The following is a 17,089-nucleotide window of genomic DNA, read 5'->3' on the forward strand; positions in this document are numbered from 1 at the left end:
TGCTGTAACTCTGTATAGGGGATTAGTGCAACCCTGTCTGGAATCCTGTGGGCAGCTCTGTTCACTCTCTTATGAAAAAAATATTATAGAACTGGAGAAGGCCCTACAAAGGGCAGCCAGAAAAATACAGGGACCTAGGCACACAGATTACATAGAGATCATATTAAGATATATACAAATTTTGAAAGAAGCAGGCACGACAGACCATACAAGAGACTTTGAGAGTTTGTGTCAAATGCAACAGAAATAAACATCAGTTTATGCTAGAAAATAATTGGCAAGAAATGTTTTAAATTCCATATGTTATCATTTAAGCACCACAGTATAGCAATAAGAAACAGTATATTATAAATTACAAGAGGAAGTAACAGGTATTTACAGGGAAAATATTAGTTATAACTACTGGTTCCAAGAAAAGATAAAAACCTCAAATGGCATTCCAAGTTTCACTTCATTCTATAGCTTCCTGTGTTCATATGCTTAAGCAGAGCTACATTAAAAGCAAGAGCCACCTTTCAATAACATTAATGCTTTGAAGAAGTGAGGGCAGAGTGAGTTTGGAAGCCCCAAAAGCTTAAAAACCCATGAAGACAAAAGTAATAGTTTCATAATACTTCTCTTATGCTTTTTTCCCCCTTAAGCTTTCCTCCTTACCTAGAAAACTGACTGAGACAACAACTTTTTAAAATTTGTAAATATAACCTTTAAAAAAAAGTTTCATCCCACACACATTCATCCATAACATCCAAGGCCACTCGAAATAGGTCATGCATCCTATCACTTGTTTGAAAAGAGTGGTCCTCCATTTGGAAGGTAGATACTCTAATCAGCTTTGATCAGTTGCAAGGAGAGTGTCAAGGCTTGTCAGTTATTTGTTTTGTTAAACACCTCCTCCCATGCAAAAAATTGCAGAACACAATTTCACTGTCTTTGATGCTTATTCATTAAGCTAAGAGGAGCCTCAGGGTATGTCTCCTCTACAAGTACAAGTGCGACACAGCTGTCACGCTGCAGCTATGCTCCTGTAGTGTAGACACTTGCTTCATCACTGGAAGGGGATTTTACATCTCTGTAGTAAATCCACTCGGGAGGGAGTAGCTAGGTTGATGGGAGAATTCTTCTGTCGACTTAGCTGAGTCTATACCAGGGCTTAGGTTGGCTTAACTACATCTCTCACAGGTGTGAATTTTTCACATCACTGAGCAAATTAGATCGGTTGACCTAAATTTTATGTGTAGACATAAGAGAAATAGTGATGTTACAAACTGCCAAGATCTGCAAGCACTGTGTTAACAATATTTATTTTGAAATATTCCTTTAAAAACCCTAATTTATTCAAACTTCAATCAACTACAGTAGCTTTGAATCAATTTCTTGATTTTTCTTTTAGTCAATGTAAATCAATAGGAGTGGGCATGTGGTGGTTGAAAACTATGGGGAAAACAAGTCAGAATAGGAGACGGTCAGAATCCTTCACGATATTTGCTCTGTATTTTGGAAGTTTTTAAGTGAAGTTTATAAACTGAAAATTCTGTAAATGAATATTAAGTAGAATCAACAATTAAAAATATAAAGAAAATAGATGGGTTTGTTTTTTTTTACCTGAACAAGAAGCATTTCTCTCTTTCCACTGAACGTTTTTGCATTTTATTTGATTTTGTCTCTCTTTTCGTAGTCGTTCTAGTCTCTGAGCTTGAAAAGAAATATTATTACTATAAGTTTGTCAATGGAAGTTTACTATAAACAAAGACATAATTAACTACCTTTATATGAATAAAGATGTTTTATACCGCATATGTAGGAGGAAAAGTCATAAAATTTTAAAGGTGGCACCCCTGAAAAGCAAATACCAACAAAAACATGAAAGTGTTCTTGATTTATAATTGAAATTAGAGGATATAAAACATTAATAGAGATCATAAAGATAGTATTAACATGGAAGAGAATAATAAAATGTGAAAACTTCTGTGATTAATATGACATTTCATTATATAAATCATTAATAACGGTCTTAAAGGAATTTTAATGCACAAATGAACTCAAGTGAATATTACATTACAGGAATAAAATTACTGTTATGAATTACTCTACCCGTTTCAAAAATTAAAGATAAATGAACTCAGACTAGACTATTAAAGTTTTAAATATAAAATCCTTTATCTAAAAATCATGAAAATTATAAAATGTCAAAGCTATATAAATTAGCATAGCTTTTTCTTCAGTGTGCTGAAACAGTTTATAGGTAGTAAAATAAATGATTTGTATCCTCACAACATTAGTCAAATCTTAAAATGAATATAATATTTCTTTACATATTTTGATTCCATCTCCAAAATAGGGCTTGAAAATAAGGCTCAAACGGTTAAAATCTCAAGGAACTCAGACTTCTGGATCGCCTCTTTCCTGAAATTCACTTATTGTTAACACCAGATTTATCTCAGGAGACAAACTATCAACTAAATAATCTGGTAGAAGCTACCCCGAGAAACCAACCACCAGAAATAATCACTGCAGTACACTCACCATTACCAGTAAGAAAGCAAACTAGATGGGCAAGTAGAAGTAAAAATTTTGGTCATTTGAGAAAACACAATTTGCGGGCTATATTAACAATTTTGATGTATTGTGATCATTTATTAACTAAAATGGCCTCTTAAAGGAGATTTTAAAATACTAAATTACTCTGACAATTCCTGTACACTGTCACCAATAAAAAAAATACACTGATAGATACATTCTATCCCTTCTTTATACTTAGAACTGCATGCAAATGTTGGCTCAGCAGACAAACATTTTACCAAGTATCAGAACTCTTAGCCAAAACATTGATTAAAAAGGTTGATATTTTACCCATAATATCTAAAAAAGTAATTGACTAAGTGTGAAAAAGTACAGGAAACATCTCTGCTTGTAACTGTAAACATGAAGCAAGATGCTCTTCCATTGTGAGAGTTTAGTTTTAAAAACTGAAGCTGTTTTCTTCTAATTTATTATTCTATCTATAGTTCAAAATCAATTTTTTATTTGGGCTGCATTAGCATCAATCCCTCTAAACCTCCTCTCCCCCAAAGAGAAATATAAAATCTCTCTGGTAAATATAGCTATATTTGGAATAGCTTTTTCAGTTTTTTAAATTATCTTCTGGTTTCCCTGAAACCAATGGGAAAGGGAAGAAATGGGGAAACCAGGAAACGCAGCATGTCTTTTAATATTGTTGTAATTAATAACAGGTCAATTTCTTACATAAGGGAAGCTATTCGTCCAAGTGCCTGGGGCCCTTCTAAGGGCAAATGCATCACTTTAAGCCCTGACATGCCCCTCTGTGGAGAGAGGGCAGGGTGGTTATGTATTAAAGAGGGTTTTGTGCCATTCTCTTAAGACCTGCAGTGCGCCCATGAACTGCAGTGTATGAATTCCGTCTTCCCTAATCCTTGTAGTATTCCTCTCACAAAGCCTTAGTAATTTGGTTTTGTGTCGGCAAGGGTTAATTTTATCTTAAAAGAACAAATGGAGATATGTGCAATTATTCCATCTCAATGCAATTCCTCTATCAGCTGGTTCTAAATTATCATTCATCACGTGATTGTACTACAGCCACTCCAAATTACATGGAATCATCAGTATCTATTAGAAGTCTGAATTATTCAAGGTTCATTCTCATAAACGTATTTGCAAGCATTCAGTGTCAAAAATTTCACTGACCATATGTAGTTCTGTTTCCATTAAATATTAAGGGCTAAATGAGCCTTTGCCGCTAGCCCTGAGTTTTGGAGAGAAGTAATTTGCTACAGCCCTTTACTACGTGTAGCATGCTCTCCCGCTTTGCTCTGGCTAATAATCTCTGGGCTGGCAATAAACATTTTTTTTGGTGGAAGAAGAGATGGGAAACAAAGTATCTGTGCTCTCCCTATCTGCTATGGAAGGGAGAAATACTAGGCTGACGAGCCCCTATGCTCCCGACAATGCCTGGCCCCATGGTCTGGCAAGCCCTAGCAGGGTGTATTACTTCATTTTACAACCTTGCACCCTGAGACGACTTTCAACGTTTTTCAACTTTTCAAAGTTTTAGGCCTTATATTAAACCTACTTTAAAATGTAACCTGATAGGTATGAGTGCTCAATAGCCACTATTCTGTAGGACCTACAACATGTTGACTCTCCACTGCTGCAGTAAATTTGTTCCAGTGCTTGTCAGACATCAGCAGTACATGAATAAGTTACTACGGCTATATAACTAAGCAGCTTTTTGGGGAAAAAAAATTCAACTCTATCCAAACCAAAAGAAGTAAATGACAACTCAAGTGGGAATTCTTTTAAAAACTTCTTAGTGGATATTAAAACCATAGAAAGTAAACAGGAGATCATATACTCAAACATTTGCCACTATCCGCTGGAATAAACAACTATATAACCTACTCTATTCCAATGTAAAGTTTCTCAACTATGCTACAAGGAACACACAAAACCTATTGTCCTTTATTAGAAAGAATAAATATTCAAACTAACAGATCTGAACTTGTGTAGCTAACAAAAATAATCTTATGGCTCAATAAGATGGAAGAGCTGGTTGCAGTTCCTTAGTTAAGACTATGTTTCACACTTAAAATAGGGATTCAATCACTTTGTTCTATATATTTGTTCTTACAGGACCTACTCTAAGTACAGAATACATTTTCTAAGAATTTACAAGTAAATCTGTTAACTAGTTTAAGAATTACAAATAATTAGAATATTGGTCCTTTACGATACTTAGCGCTTTAAGATCTGGTGCCAAACCATGTTTTCTCCCAAATTACTTAACAGTGAATAACTAATGCCGACTCTTCCAACTTTCCATGTAGACAAATCTCAATGAAATCTCATGCAATGGCTACAATCTTTTTTAACGATTAAGTTATTTGTCATTTTTCTTCATAAATGAAAGTTTCTTCTTCAGCAAAGCTGAAGAATGATGTTATATGACAGAAGTCCACAAAAAACGGCTCTCTTTCAAAAATGGCTGCCACCTCTGATTACTCTTAATAGAACTGAGGTCAGAGATGCAGAGCTAAGATGCTCTCCTTCCAAATAGCCACTGCATACCATTGTTTACAATGGGAATGAAGACAAGTGGCCTCAAGGAAGCTGGTGATCCTAACAGAATAGAAATTTTTACATTTATGCAATAACCTCTGCATAAAAGGAAGTTTCTAACTCCAGGCGGTTAATAGTTTATTTATGCCTTGATGCAGGAAGATTTATATGCTCTTGTACTTTTTTTTTTTTTAATTCTACCTAACCAAACTGTGCATGTTATACAAACATCTGATCCTTTTTTGATTCCTGTGAAACTCTTGAACTTGATATTTTCTGGCACTGAGCACTTTAGGCAATTAATTTACTATGAGTCTTGTGTAGAAAGGTTTTATTATTTTTAAAATTTTTGCTTTCAATTTCTTTGGATGCCTCTTGCTCTTGTATTATGAGAAAGGATAAATAAAACTGACCAATTTACTTTCTCTATATCATTCATTGTTTTAAGTCATGAGCTATGTAGGTCTTAATAACTGTATCAACAGCCTGGCAGTGCCAAAGTACATCAGAGAACAAGATGAGGGAGGTTCAAGAGAAGGAGAAAAAAACAAACTAGCATCAGCTTAGCTCCCCACTGGACTGACCATACTAACAATTGTTTTAAAACCTGCCGTTAACTGGGAAGTTAAATGGTTTCAGATTAGAATTTAATGTAGCTTCTTTTTATCTACCCACTCTGTGGAGTTATCTGTCAGCACCACTTTTTGCAGCAATTCCACACACTTTGAACTTTCCTTCTCCACTTTCTTATCCTGTAACAATTGAACTGAACCAACTTCTCAAAGAAAATGCCATGAAGTCTGGCACATTAAGCTTTTCATCCTGCTACATGGAAGTCAGTTTTAGCTAGTCCTAGGACTTCAAACTGTATTCATGGACCTTATTTCCAAATTTAGCGAGATGCCTTAATTATACTGAATCAATGCTATTAATTATTTTTCACAACTTTTGATAATACATTACCTTTTTAAAAGTATCTTAAGATACTTATTACTGTACATCACTTTTCTGGGTAGGTAGAATCTAGTTAAATTTACTTCTGAGCTGTAGGTGGTGGTGTATTACCTGCAAAAGAATTATTTCAGAAATGTATGTTCCTACAAGGAAAGAGAGATGATCTTCCTACTTCAAGCCTTCAACACTCGAGCATTTCAGCACAGAACCTCCTTTGGAGGCTGTGTATAACAACTCTCACATCCCCCTACTGCAAAAGGACAGAAAAGGGATGTTTTCTCCCTATTAACAAAAACTAAGCAATTACTATATACCAAAAAGGTAAATATCTTTAAATTAGTATATTTTGAGAGCTCAAATCCTAACTCAGATTTTTGTAATACTGTAGATATAAGACAGAAGAAGTCAAAGATGAAAAAGTAAGATGCAACACAGTCTGACTTTCTTCAAATGAAGAATTTAATTCCCCTCCAGGTAAAGGATATATCAGGTTATTAATCTGACAATATGTTTGATAGTATATATTCCTTGCCCGTTAAACCTCCCATTTCCTGATCTGTTAGAGCACCATCACGGAAAAAATGGTTAAACTTTTATAGCAAGAGCCCAGCAAAAGTGCTATTACAGAATTAAAAGCCAACTTGAACATGATGACTGGACCTTGGTACTACATTGTTGGCACTACAAAATCATCTGTTGTTCTGAAGTTTAAAAGCCCATAGAGCAGCTGACCTGTCATGACGCACATTGTCAACATTCACTGTGAATATCCCGGTCTTAGACTCCTAACACTTAACATACAGGGGTTGAAAAATGTAGGTGATGGTGGTGGGGGAATTACTTGTTACTGTGGAATGCAGTTTTTAAAGACACCTGCTCTGTTAGCCTAGTTCTATGCACTCAGCAGTATTATGACTCAAAGTTAATTTCAACCAACATTCTGCCAACACCTCACTCAAGTTTTCCACAAGAAAAATAGGAAGTATAAATGTATCACATTTACTTCTATACTTTGTTTCCTTCCATTTCCCTCCTGCCCTCCCTCCTCCAACACTGTGTATGTCTTCTGTTTGTTGCACATTCTCGCACGCCTCCCCTGTCCTGTTCTCTCTTCAGTGGACTCTGTTGTTCTGGTTTTCTTGTCCATCTACTAACCCCTTTCTTCCTATACTCAATTGTTTCATTGCTTTTAATACTTTAGGCCAAAATGACTGGGTTTGGTGCCCCACTAGGTAGGCACTACTCAAAAAGTAGGTATCCCCCCAACTTTGCGTACCTAAACAATAAGAATTTCAAGGCCTGATAGTGGAATTTTGGTATTTTGATGGTTTCTTTACCACAATATTTTGTAAATCTTTAATTTTTTGTAATAAAACTGACAACTTCAAAGTACTTCTATATGCTGTGATTTGGTACACTGGAGCAGAAAAATCAACTAAAAATCAGTTTACAATACACAAAAGAAACTGGCCCATTATATATTTCTTTTTCTGAAAGAGACCTATTTGCCTAGCTAAATGTTACAAAAGAAGGGCTTGACAAATAAATAGCTACTTGTGTTCTGATAACTGGTCCAAGCAAGTCAAATTAGCCTTTTGTGCAAGATTCTAACGGGTATGATGTTGTTGCTGGTTTTCTGTTTTGTTTTGGGGTGGGTTTTTTTGCAAACAACATTTACCTGTATTTGATCGTCTTCTAATACCGAAGTCCCAGCTTGAGGTAATATCAACTGATTGAGAATATACATAACCCTGAGTCTCTCCATTGCTTCCCTGAATTTCCGAACCACTGTCTCCAGTCACTGAAGAAGGATTGAATTTCTCTAGGTCAACATCATGATCTATCAGGACCATTTCACACATCCCTGTGTCATCACTGGTCACATGTGACTGCCGAATATGAGCCAATATAATTGCTGGGTTGTCCAGGAAGGCCATCCTGTCCACAACTCCACCACCTTACTATGCTATCTTCTTCTCTCCATGCTGCTCCATGGATAAACTTACCTGGAAACATAAAATATACAGCACTTTAAGAAAAACAGAGTGATTAATGTTTACTCTGGGATGTTTTTGTCACATCCAAAACTGGAATTAAGTATTAGTTAACTAAGTTTTATGCACTGAATTACTTTAATTTCATTCTGACATGGTACAACCATTTACATAGTGAGTATCTATAAAAGTGGCAACCATTTATCCTTGGGGACAGTTTGAATTCAAAAAGTTAACCTAAGAAAATTAAATAAAATGTGCACCCCCACACTAGTAATTAACACAAAACAAATGATTGCTATAAGGTATGATATACCTACCTATTACACCCAGGAGGAAGTTTCCTTTATACAATCAACATCTTCCCTCTTCTCCCTGCTCTTCCTTTAATACTTTCAGCCCCCCCACTCTCACTTAATTGATAACATCAGCCACTATGTATTTATTTGTCTTTCACCCACGCCCTACAACAATCCTCTATTTCTGTTCCTCTTTGTCTGACGCTGTCTTCCTCCTACCCTCTTCTGCATACTGCCTCTTCAATGTTTGATTTTAGCACCCCTTAAAGCAGACACCTCCTGAGATGCTCTCAGATTTACTGCCTAGCTAGATGATTGCACTCCCTCCCTCTCACCCCTTCTCTCTGTGCTCTCAGCTCCCTCCAATATTCTGAGTTCAGCTCTTCACACCAACTGCTACCACCTACATGACTTATTGTTGAAAAGTTGGTGCAGCAGTCATAAAATGCATGCTAAAGCAATGATACACTGAACACCATTTCTTCATTCAGCAAAGACTTCTTCAGCAGGAAACTAATAATTAAACCTAAAAATTAAGGCATAGTTTTAAAGAAGGAACTTTCTTTAAACCCAAACGTGCATCCTACCAACTGAACTCCAGTTTTTCCATTTCCAAGAGAAACTTTAAAAAAAAGAAAAAGAGAAGAAAAGGTTTGCATCTCAGGACAGACTATTTAACTTGCACTGCTGCTCAATGGAGTTTGTTAGAGGATTATTAGTGTCACACCTGATGAATACTATGGTCATATACCAAGGAGTCTCAGCTCTTTAGTATTTAACAGCAGCAATTTGCACTTTCATAGCACTGCTTAACAAAATAAGCAAATATTTACCAAACTGTGTGAGGTAAGTACTATCTGCATTTTACATGTAGCAAAAATGGAGACATAGTTTCTTGCCTATAGCTACCGCCATGGCAGAGCAAGAAACAGAACCCAGGACCTCAAACTTTCAATCTTTGTGGTTTATATCTGTTAGACAGCACTGCCTTTCATACAAATGCATGACTGAAACATTGCCGCTTCCAGGGAAAAAAATGATTCAAAACAACTATAGAACTCAAGGGACTAAATAAGCATATTGCGGGTAGATGACAACTTCTCATTATTGCTGCGTTCTGCAAGAACTTCTTCAAGAAAGAACTGAGAAAAAAAGGAAGTCAAACCCCACTAAGTACATTCCGACAGAACTAGAGTAAAAGATTGCAATTTGAGCCTTGCCTTACAGTCTGTCACAGACCAGAATGCAGGGAAGCATCAGCTCATCTCAATAGGAATGGCAAATCCACACCTCATTTCACACTAAATATAAGAAACTAGCAGCCTGGAGATCCCTCACTAGGTACCAACAGATTCAGCATCAGGGTATCATGAATATTTGTATTAAACTAGGGTTACCACATAGCAACTGTGAAAAAACAGGATGGGGGGTGGGGGTTAATAGGCACCTATATAAGAAAAAGTCCCCAAAACCAGACATCTGGTCACCCTATATTAAACAGAAAGAAGCAAAAGTAACTTAACTGCTGACATTCACATACAGTTACTAATGGTGGAAAGAAAGTCAAAGTTATAGAGGTGTCCTGCAAGTATCATACTATGGGAATTTGATCACCAATCCCTCCTCCATAAAAAACCATCAAAAGTCAGAATCCAACAACACAAGTTACCCAATCTTTACCGTTTCACTTGTCTCTCTCTCTCATTCTCCACGTTGTCTATCATTTCTTGTCTATGCTCTTTGATGGACAGATTGTGTCTTTTTTTTTTTAAATGCCATGCAAATTCATAGCATTGCATAAATACTAGTCCCAGCACCACGTAGGACTTCAGCAAAAGAATGAGACACAAGAATTCCAGCATTCCATTTGTTAAAAATATACCTCTTAAAGAATAATTCACCTTCTACCACAACAAGTTTTAATAAGTTACATTAACAATGCCTAGCTGTTTTCTGGCAACGTTTATTAAAATATAATTATGCATGTCTAGACAGATTATTTTAATTAGAAAAATAAATTGTCTGTCCCATAAAGATTTCTCACTGTCTCCTAAAAATGAAAGACCATAAGGCACGTGTTCCTTTGCTATAATTTGCCAGCTGAAGGCCTTTAAGTAATAACCAGCAGGCTTTGACCTCAGGAGTAAAGACAACTAAGTACAGTAAATGGATATTTAAAACAGAAATGTCTCCCAGGTTGTGTACTGAGAATGTTCTTTAAATATAATTATTTACACCTCACTTAGTACTGGAAAAGGCACTGCTCACCTGCAAATGGTAAGAATTTGTTTAAACAAGCAGCAGCCTTAGGCTTCTAAAAGGTCTGCAAACTCCCAATCAAAAATTACTGCTGCCCCATCAATGTGTCATATAAATGTTGGCATGTTAATTGTGTATTTATAAGATTGTTAATGGTTAGTTAATTTACCTCCCACACTATTATTGTACTTGAAATGATTTAATGTCTGCTGAGGGAGTTAACAACATGTAACAGCAGATGCGATATTTTTTTACCTTTCTACAGTGTACCCCGACTTCAAGCTATTAACACTCAGCATGCTAACTTGCTCAGATTTTCTTACAGTCTTACACATGCAATCACTTTGTCTATTGATAATTATGGGAAAATTCACAAGAAATTGTGTGTTCAACTCTAGAGTTTAACCAAAAGAACCCCCTTTATTTCTAATTTTAGCAAAGGTACATTAAAACCCCTTCCATGTTAAAATGTATATTAACTGGAAAGCCTTAAAAATTCCACCAAACTTCTTATTCAGACAATGTGAAGACTATTAATCAAGTCCTGATCCCCGCCACAGTATTTTAGCACTTGCCATCTATATCATAATCAGTTCCCACTTTTGACAGAGGCAAAATATAATGCAATGTCATGATTCTGACATGAGGCACAAAGGCAAAGAAATTCAGGCAAACTTCTCAACTTTATAAACCCTTATATGAGAAACCTTAAATACTAATATTCCCACAGATTTCCATGAGACTACTCACAAGAGTATGGGTTTGCAGGATAGATTCATTAATTTACTTGGCTGTGGCAATGTATCAGAACTCATGTGCTACTCAGACCCATGGTTGATTATTGCAACTCAGGGCTTGTCTACATCAGAAAGTTGCAGCGCTGGTGAGGGAGTTACAGCGCTGCAACTTAGGAGGTGTACACATCTGCAGGGCACCACCAGCGCTGCAACTCCCTGTTTGCAGCGCTGGCCGTACTCCCGTTTTGTTTCGGGTGTAGAGGATCCAGCGCTGGTGATCCAGCGCTGGTAATCAAGTATAGACACTTACCAGCGCTTTTCTTGACCTCCGTGGAATAAGCAGGTATCCCAGCATACCTGAGGAAGCCTCTGGTAATCAAGCTGGTCTCCTTCCCCGGCTTGCTCTCGCGTTCCCCGAACCCCGAGCAAGCAGGTCTCCTTCCCTGAGGTTTGCTGGGTGGTTCCGGGAACGCGAGAGCAAACCGGGAAAGGAGACCAGCTTCGCCGCGGTTTGCTCTCGCGTTCCCCGAACCACCCAGCAAACCGCAAGGAAGGAGATCTGCTTGCTCGGGGGTTCGGGGAACGAGAGAGCAAACCGGGAAAGGAGACCAGCTTCGCCGCAGTTTGCTCTCGCGTTCCCTGAACCACCCTGCAAACGGCAGGGAAGGAGACCTGCTTGCTCGGGGGTTCGGGGAACGCGAGAGCAAACTGCGGCGAAGCTGGTCTCCTTTCCCGGTTTGCTCTCGCGTTCCCCGAACCCCCGAGCAAGCAGGTCTCCTTCCCTGCCGTTTGCAGGGTGGCTCGGGGAACGCGAGAGCAAACCGCGGCGAAGCTGGTCTCCTTTCCCGGTTTGCTCTCTCATTCCCCGAACCCCCGAGCAAGCAGGTCTCCTTCCCTGCGGTTTGCAGGGTGGGTTCGGGGAACGCGAGAGCAAACCGCGGCGAAGCTGGTCTCCTTTCCCGGTTTGCTCTCGCGTTCCCCGAACCCCCCTTGAAGCCGCCCAACAGCGCTGCAGTGTGGCCACATCTAACACCACTTGCAGCGCTGGTTGCTGTAAGTGTGGCCACTCTGCAGCGCTGGCCCTATACAGCTGTACTAATACAGCTGTAACAACCAGCGCTGCAAAATTTTAGATGTAGACATGGCCTCAATGTGTAATAGCGAGACATAAGAAAATATCAGTACATCGTCACCACTACAGCAAAACACAATTTTTTGCGTTTTTAAATCAAAACCTTAATGTTATTTTAGCATTTTGCACTTCACTGATACTGTTTCATTTAATGGTAGTATAATTTAGAGACAACGTTTATGTATATTCCATACAAAACATTTAAAATGTTACAGTTGTAATAAGTCTACAAAGCCTACAAAACTGTAACTTTTCCCCCTTGAGTATGATATAATTACATGATCATAAAGTACTTATCCACAAAAGCTTTACTTTGTTCAGTGCACAAGATGCACATTGCTCAGTGATGAGGCAATTTCTTTTCTTTAACTTTATTGTTCAGTGTGTGACCCAATGTCCCACTTAGTGCACATCACCCAAGCTATGCACTCAACAAAAGTCTCTCTCTCTCTCCAGGGTTCTCTATGGGTCTGATCATTGTAGTATTAAAGCACTTCACAAATCTTCATGAATTTATCCTCATACATTTCTGTGAAGTTAAGTAGCATCTTCATCATTTCACAGATGCAGAACTGAGCTACAAAGAGGCTGAGTAACTTATTCAAGGTTGCACAGGAAGCCTATGCAAAGTTAAGAATATAACTGATTCCTGTCTGATTCTTGGGTCTCAGTACACCGATTTTATCATAACAACAATACTTCTTCCAGTAGACCACTGCTGCATTTATGACACAGCGTGCTGTTTATGCAGTGAATGAAATAAGGTTGCCTTGTACATCCGCCTTATGTATAACAGCATATATAAGGAGTAGGGCAGAATGCTCTGGATACCAGACCAATTCACTGCACAACTCCCTCTCATTCAGTTGTCTAAAGTGTGCACAGAATGTGGCAGTGGTCCTGGGAGAATAATGGTATGCAATCATATATTTAAAACACAGTATCCTAGTGCATACACAAGGATACATATATACAAAGGGATATATCTAAATTTGGGCTAGAAACTTGAATGTGTCACTACCTGACTTCTGGGTGCTCTTGGCATCATAATGTTCTTTTAATACATTTTGTATTGAATTTCTGGGTTGTTTTTTTTTAAACAATGAAATTACTCCAAAAATGCTACTATATTTACTGGACAGCAATAGAGATACCCTTCACTGCACAGTATATGCAATTGATGAGGTGAGAGTTCATGCCTCATTCCATCCTCGCCTATATCATAAAAGAGAACAAAGGCGCTCCTTGGAAATGAAATAAGGCAGGGCTCTGAAGGGGTCATACTTCCTCCCATATGGTACTCCTTGAAAGTCCTACCTCCATTCATGCACACCTTCACAGACCATATTCCACAATCCTGTCTTTGAAACCTGAAGTTCTATTCCATTGTTACACACCCACGTGCACATACAATGAAATCTTGAGACATGTATTCCACTAATTTTACATAGGCATATATGTGCACTATCAATTGAAGTTTGGGAGATAACGCTAATAAGAGTTTAACATAATCCAGTGCATGCAACTTTTAAATCCTTATAACTCAGCCAGATCAAATCTAGTTTTCAGTGGCCATCTACAACGTCAGGAATACAACCCCACAATATTTCAATGTTCCACTGTTGCCTCCAGAAGTTTTGCGCTATTCAGAGGAAACCAAAATAATTTTCTTAGTGAAAAATTTAATTTTTGCATTTTCCATGCTCAAAAATGGGCCAACAGTGTGATATCCAGAAAAATTTGCTCTTGGACTTCTCAAATACCAAATTTCAGCCAAAGTGGTAAAACTTTGAGAAAGCCGTAAGCAACTAAAAATGACCTTTTATAACAGAAACGTTTAGGTATCCTCAGAGGTCACTGCTTGCACTGCCTGTAAGCACCTGCTTTTACTTCTAAAAATGCAAGAGCACTGAATTATTTTGATATATTTTGCAACATGGAAAAATAATACTTTTGTAATACAAAGTTCCATAGAAACCAATGGGATAAGCATACCATTAATGCAGATTGAAGCACATAGAGAAATAACAACAACAACGCTGGTTGCAGAATAATGATTTATGTTTACACACATCATCTATGCTGAAGCCATAAATCAACACTAATTATCCTAAGAAAAGTACAATTGAAATCAAAAGCATTCTTTTTTACAGGACATTGTCAAACAAAGTTGGTAACAGTTGTTATCAGAAATATTATTTCTACTATCATGAACAGTTAGCTCACCCTAAAAATAAATCCTAAGGAGGCAGTTTTTGTGTTTGCACTAAGGTAGAACTTATTAATATCAATATAGAAAGTATTAATGAGCCAATTTAGCATAGCATTGTAACATATGACTGTCTCCACAACCATAAAGTATTGCATCTGACATACTGTTAGGGAGAAAGTGTAGGGCTATCAATTTACAGATATCAATAGAAAACAGTTATGGAATAACACTGCATACACTTCTAGAGGTTACAGCAAAACCCGATAACTTTTCAATCTCTCCATCGAAGCACTTTCTGTTCCCATTTTAAGGAAGGCAGAATAATAACTATCAACAGAGAGCTACTCTGTATCATAATACTACATCAAGGATATATAAAAAAATAAAAGGACAGTGCAATATCGATATAAAGCTTGAGAGGTTGGAAAGCAGGAAAAACAAATCAGGAAAGCTTGAAAAATGTTTACTATTTATGCAGCAGTTCACCACAAACCAAAATCTGTTCTGTGAAAGATCTCTCTTTTGGTGTGGAAAAAAATTAGATTTAAAATTTTGCCACTGCCATAGCAAATTCCAATACATGATCCAAACTGATGTGATTTGAAGTTTACACATGATAAACTGCGATTTATATCCATCATAAAATATTCCGATAAGAACAACACTGAACAGCAAATGTTTTTATAAAATGTGTGTGTGCACTTGTCCGATTCCCTGCCTCTAAGCTAAAGCTCCTCTGCTGGATCAGGACTATTGCCTGAATTTGATACCACCTACTTAATTACATGATTCTTTTTTAAAACAGCAAAAGGATGGAAAGTTTGCATGTCTTGTTAAAGCTCTGAGAAATTTAAAGATACATAACTACAAATACCCATTTACAGTAGTTTATAATGAAAACACTGACGGATCCTCAACTAGTGCAGTATTCTCACGCCCCAAGATAAGCTAGTATAATATCCCTGTGCAAGAGTATAGCTAATTACAAAATATATCCAGATTTCAAAATTTCTCTCTTTTATTCTAAAAATGTTAGTGAAATGTCAGTTTCTAAATAAAGTAGATCTGTAACAGAATTATGTATTTATTCAGATAACTGTTTGACATACTAAATGTATTATGGGTCAAACAGACTTCAGACTCCAAAGCTGAGTTGTACAGAAACTCCTTGAGATTTGAGCTTAAGTCCAGAGTATAGATATTTCTGAAACCAAAAAAAGCACTCTCAAGCTATCAGTACTGTCAAACCCCTAAAGCATGAGATTTGCTTCAAATGTACATGATTTAAAATTATATATATAAAATTTGATTATTTTTATTTGTATTCTGATATTGAGCCTTTAAGACTCAAGTTTGACCAAGACATGCAGGTGAACGAATAAAAGACATATGGGATGGATTTAAGACACAACTTTATCAATTTTACATTTGGTAGTTGTGCAACATGCCCACCTACTGTTTTTACGTACTGGAAACTGGTTGCAGTGCAGGTTATTGGGCTCCATTCACACCATAACTCAAGGTAGACCCTCCAACCGCCTACCCTGCAATGCAGCTCAACAGTGAAACCTCTCTCTTTTCTCCCTATTGCAGGGGCATGATGTCATAGAGGCCAAAGTGGTGCACACCTCAGTCCACAAAAACTTCAGGTTTTCCCCCCTCATATAACCACAAGTTCCACCAGCCAAAAGCCCAGGTCTCATTTACCACTGGGAGTTGGCCCTTTGAGCCTTTACCTGCATTGGATTCTGGCCACAAGTTGCAATGAGTTAACAGTTTAACCTTCCATATTCAAAACATTTAAATCCTATTGCATTCAACCCAACTGAAACTCTATAATGCTGTGAGGAAGGCAAACAAAGCAAAATAAAAAACAAACCACCAGACCTCTTGCCAATTTTGCCCAAAGGGAAAAATTCCTTCCTGATTCCAAGAGAGACACCAGTCAGATCCACAGGATCATAAAAAAAACCCACAGGTCCTATGCTACAACTATAGGGATGGAGGGTGGGGCAATCAGAACAAGGGGATTTTGAAAAGCCTAGGTAAGTTTAAACCAGTGGGGGTAGGATGTTGGATGGCATCCTGGACTCATCCTCCTGCCCCAGCCAAAGGAGAAACAGAGTACTGGGGAAGGGGGTGGGGTCATGTGGCAGCCAGCATCTTACCACACTTGCACATGCCCTGGGCTACTCTCTCGCCACCGACCCCAGGTTACATTCCCAGACATCTGGTCAGAATCCTCACCCCTGTGAATGCAGTCAGGGTATTTTCAAGCTTTTCTCTGCAAACCAAAGGGCTAGAACCCCTCCCCCCCACCAATGCAAACTGAAATTCCCATATAAAACATGTGACTAGCGGCTGGGGGCTTTGAGAAAAAATATCAAATATCATGGCAGCTGGCAACACTGAATTATGGTAACATGAGT

General features: G+C 37.8%; 1 protein-coding gene across 2 annotated transcripts in view; it reads right to left on the minus strand.

Annotated features, from left to right (window-relative positions):
* The window catches only part of MAPKAP1 (MAPK associated protein 1), a 167,007-nt gene that overhangs the window by 141,381 nt on the left and 8,537 nt on the right, over nt 1-17,089 (minus strand). For both annotated transcript variants that reach the window (XM_030535228.1, XM_030535227.1), the window contains exons 2-3: nt 7,706-8,033; nt 1,603-1,692 (exon numbers count right to left, since the gene is read on the minus strand). In XM_030535228.1, coding sequence (XP_030391088.1) covers nt 1,603-1,692; nt 7,706-7,964 — 349 coding nt within the window. In that variant the 5' untranslated portion in view covers nt 7,965-8,033. The remainder of the gene's footprint in view (nt 1-1,602; nt 1,693-7,705; nt 8,034-17,089) is intronic.

Source organism: Gopherus evgoodei, chromosome 16, assembly GCF_007399415.2.
Source record: "Gopherus evgoodei ecotype Sinaloan lineage chromosome 16, rGopEvg1_v1.p, whole genome shotgun sequence".
Lineage (NCBI taxonomy): Eukaryota > Metazoa > Chordata > Testudines > Testudinidae > Gopherus > Gopherus evgoodei.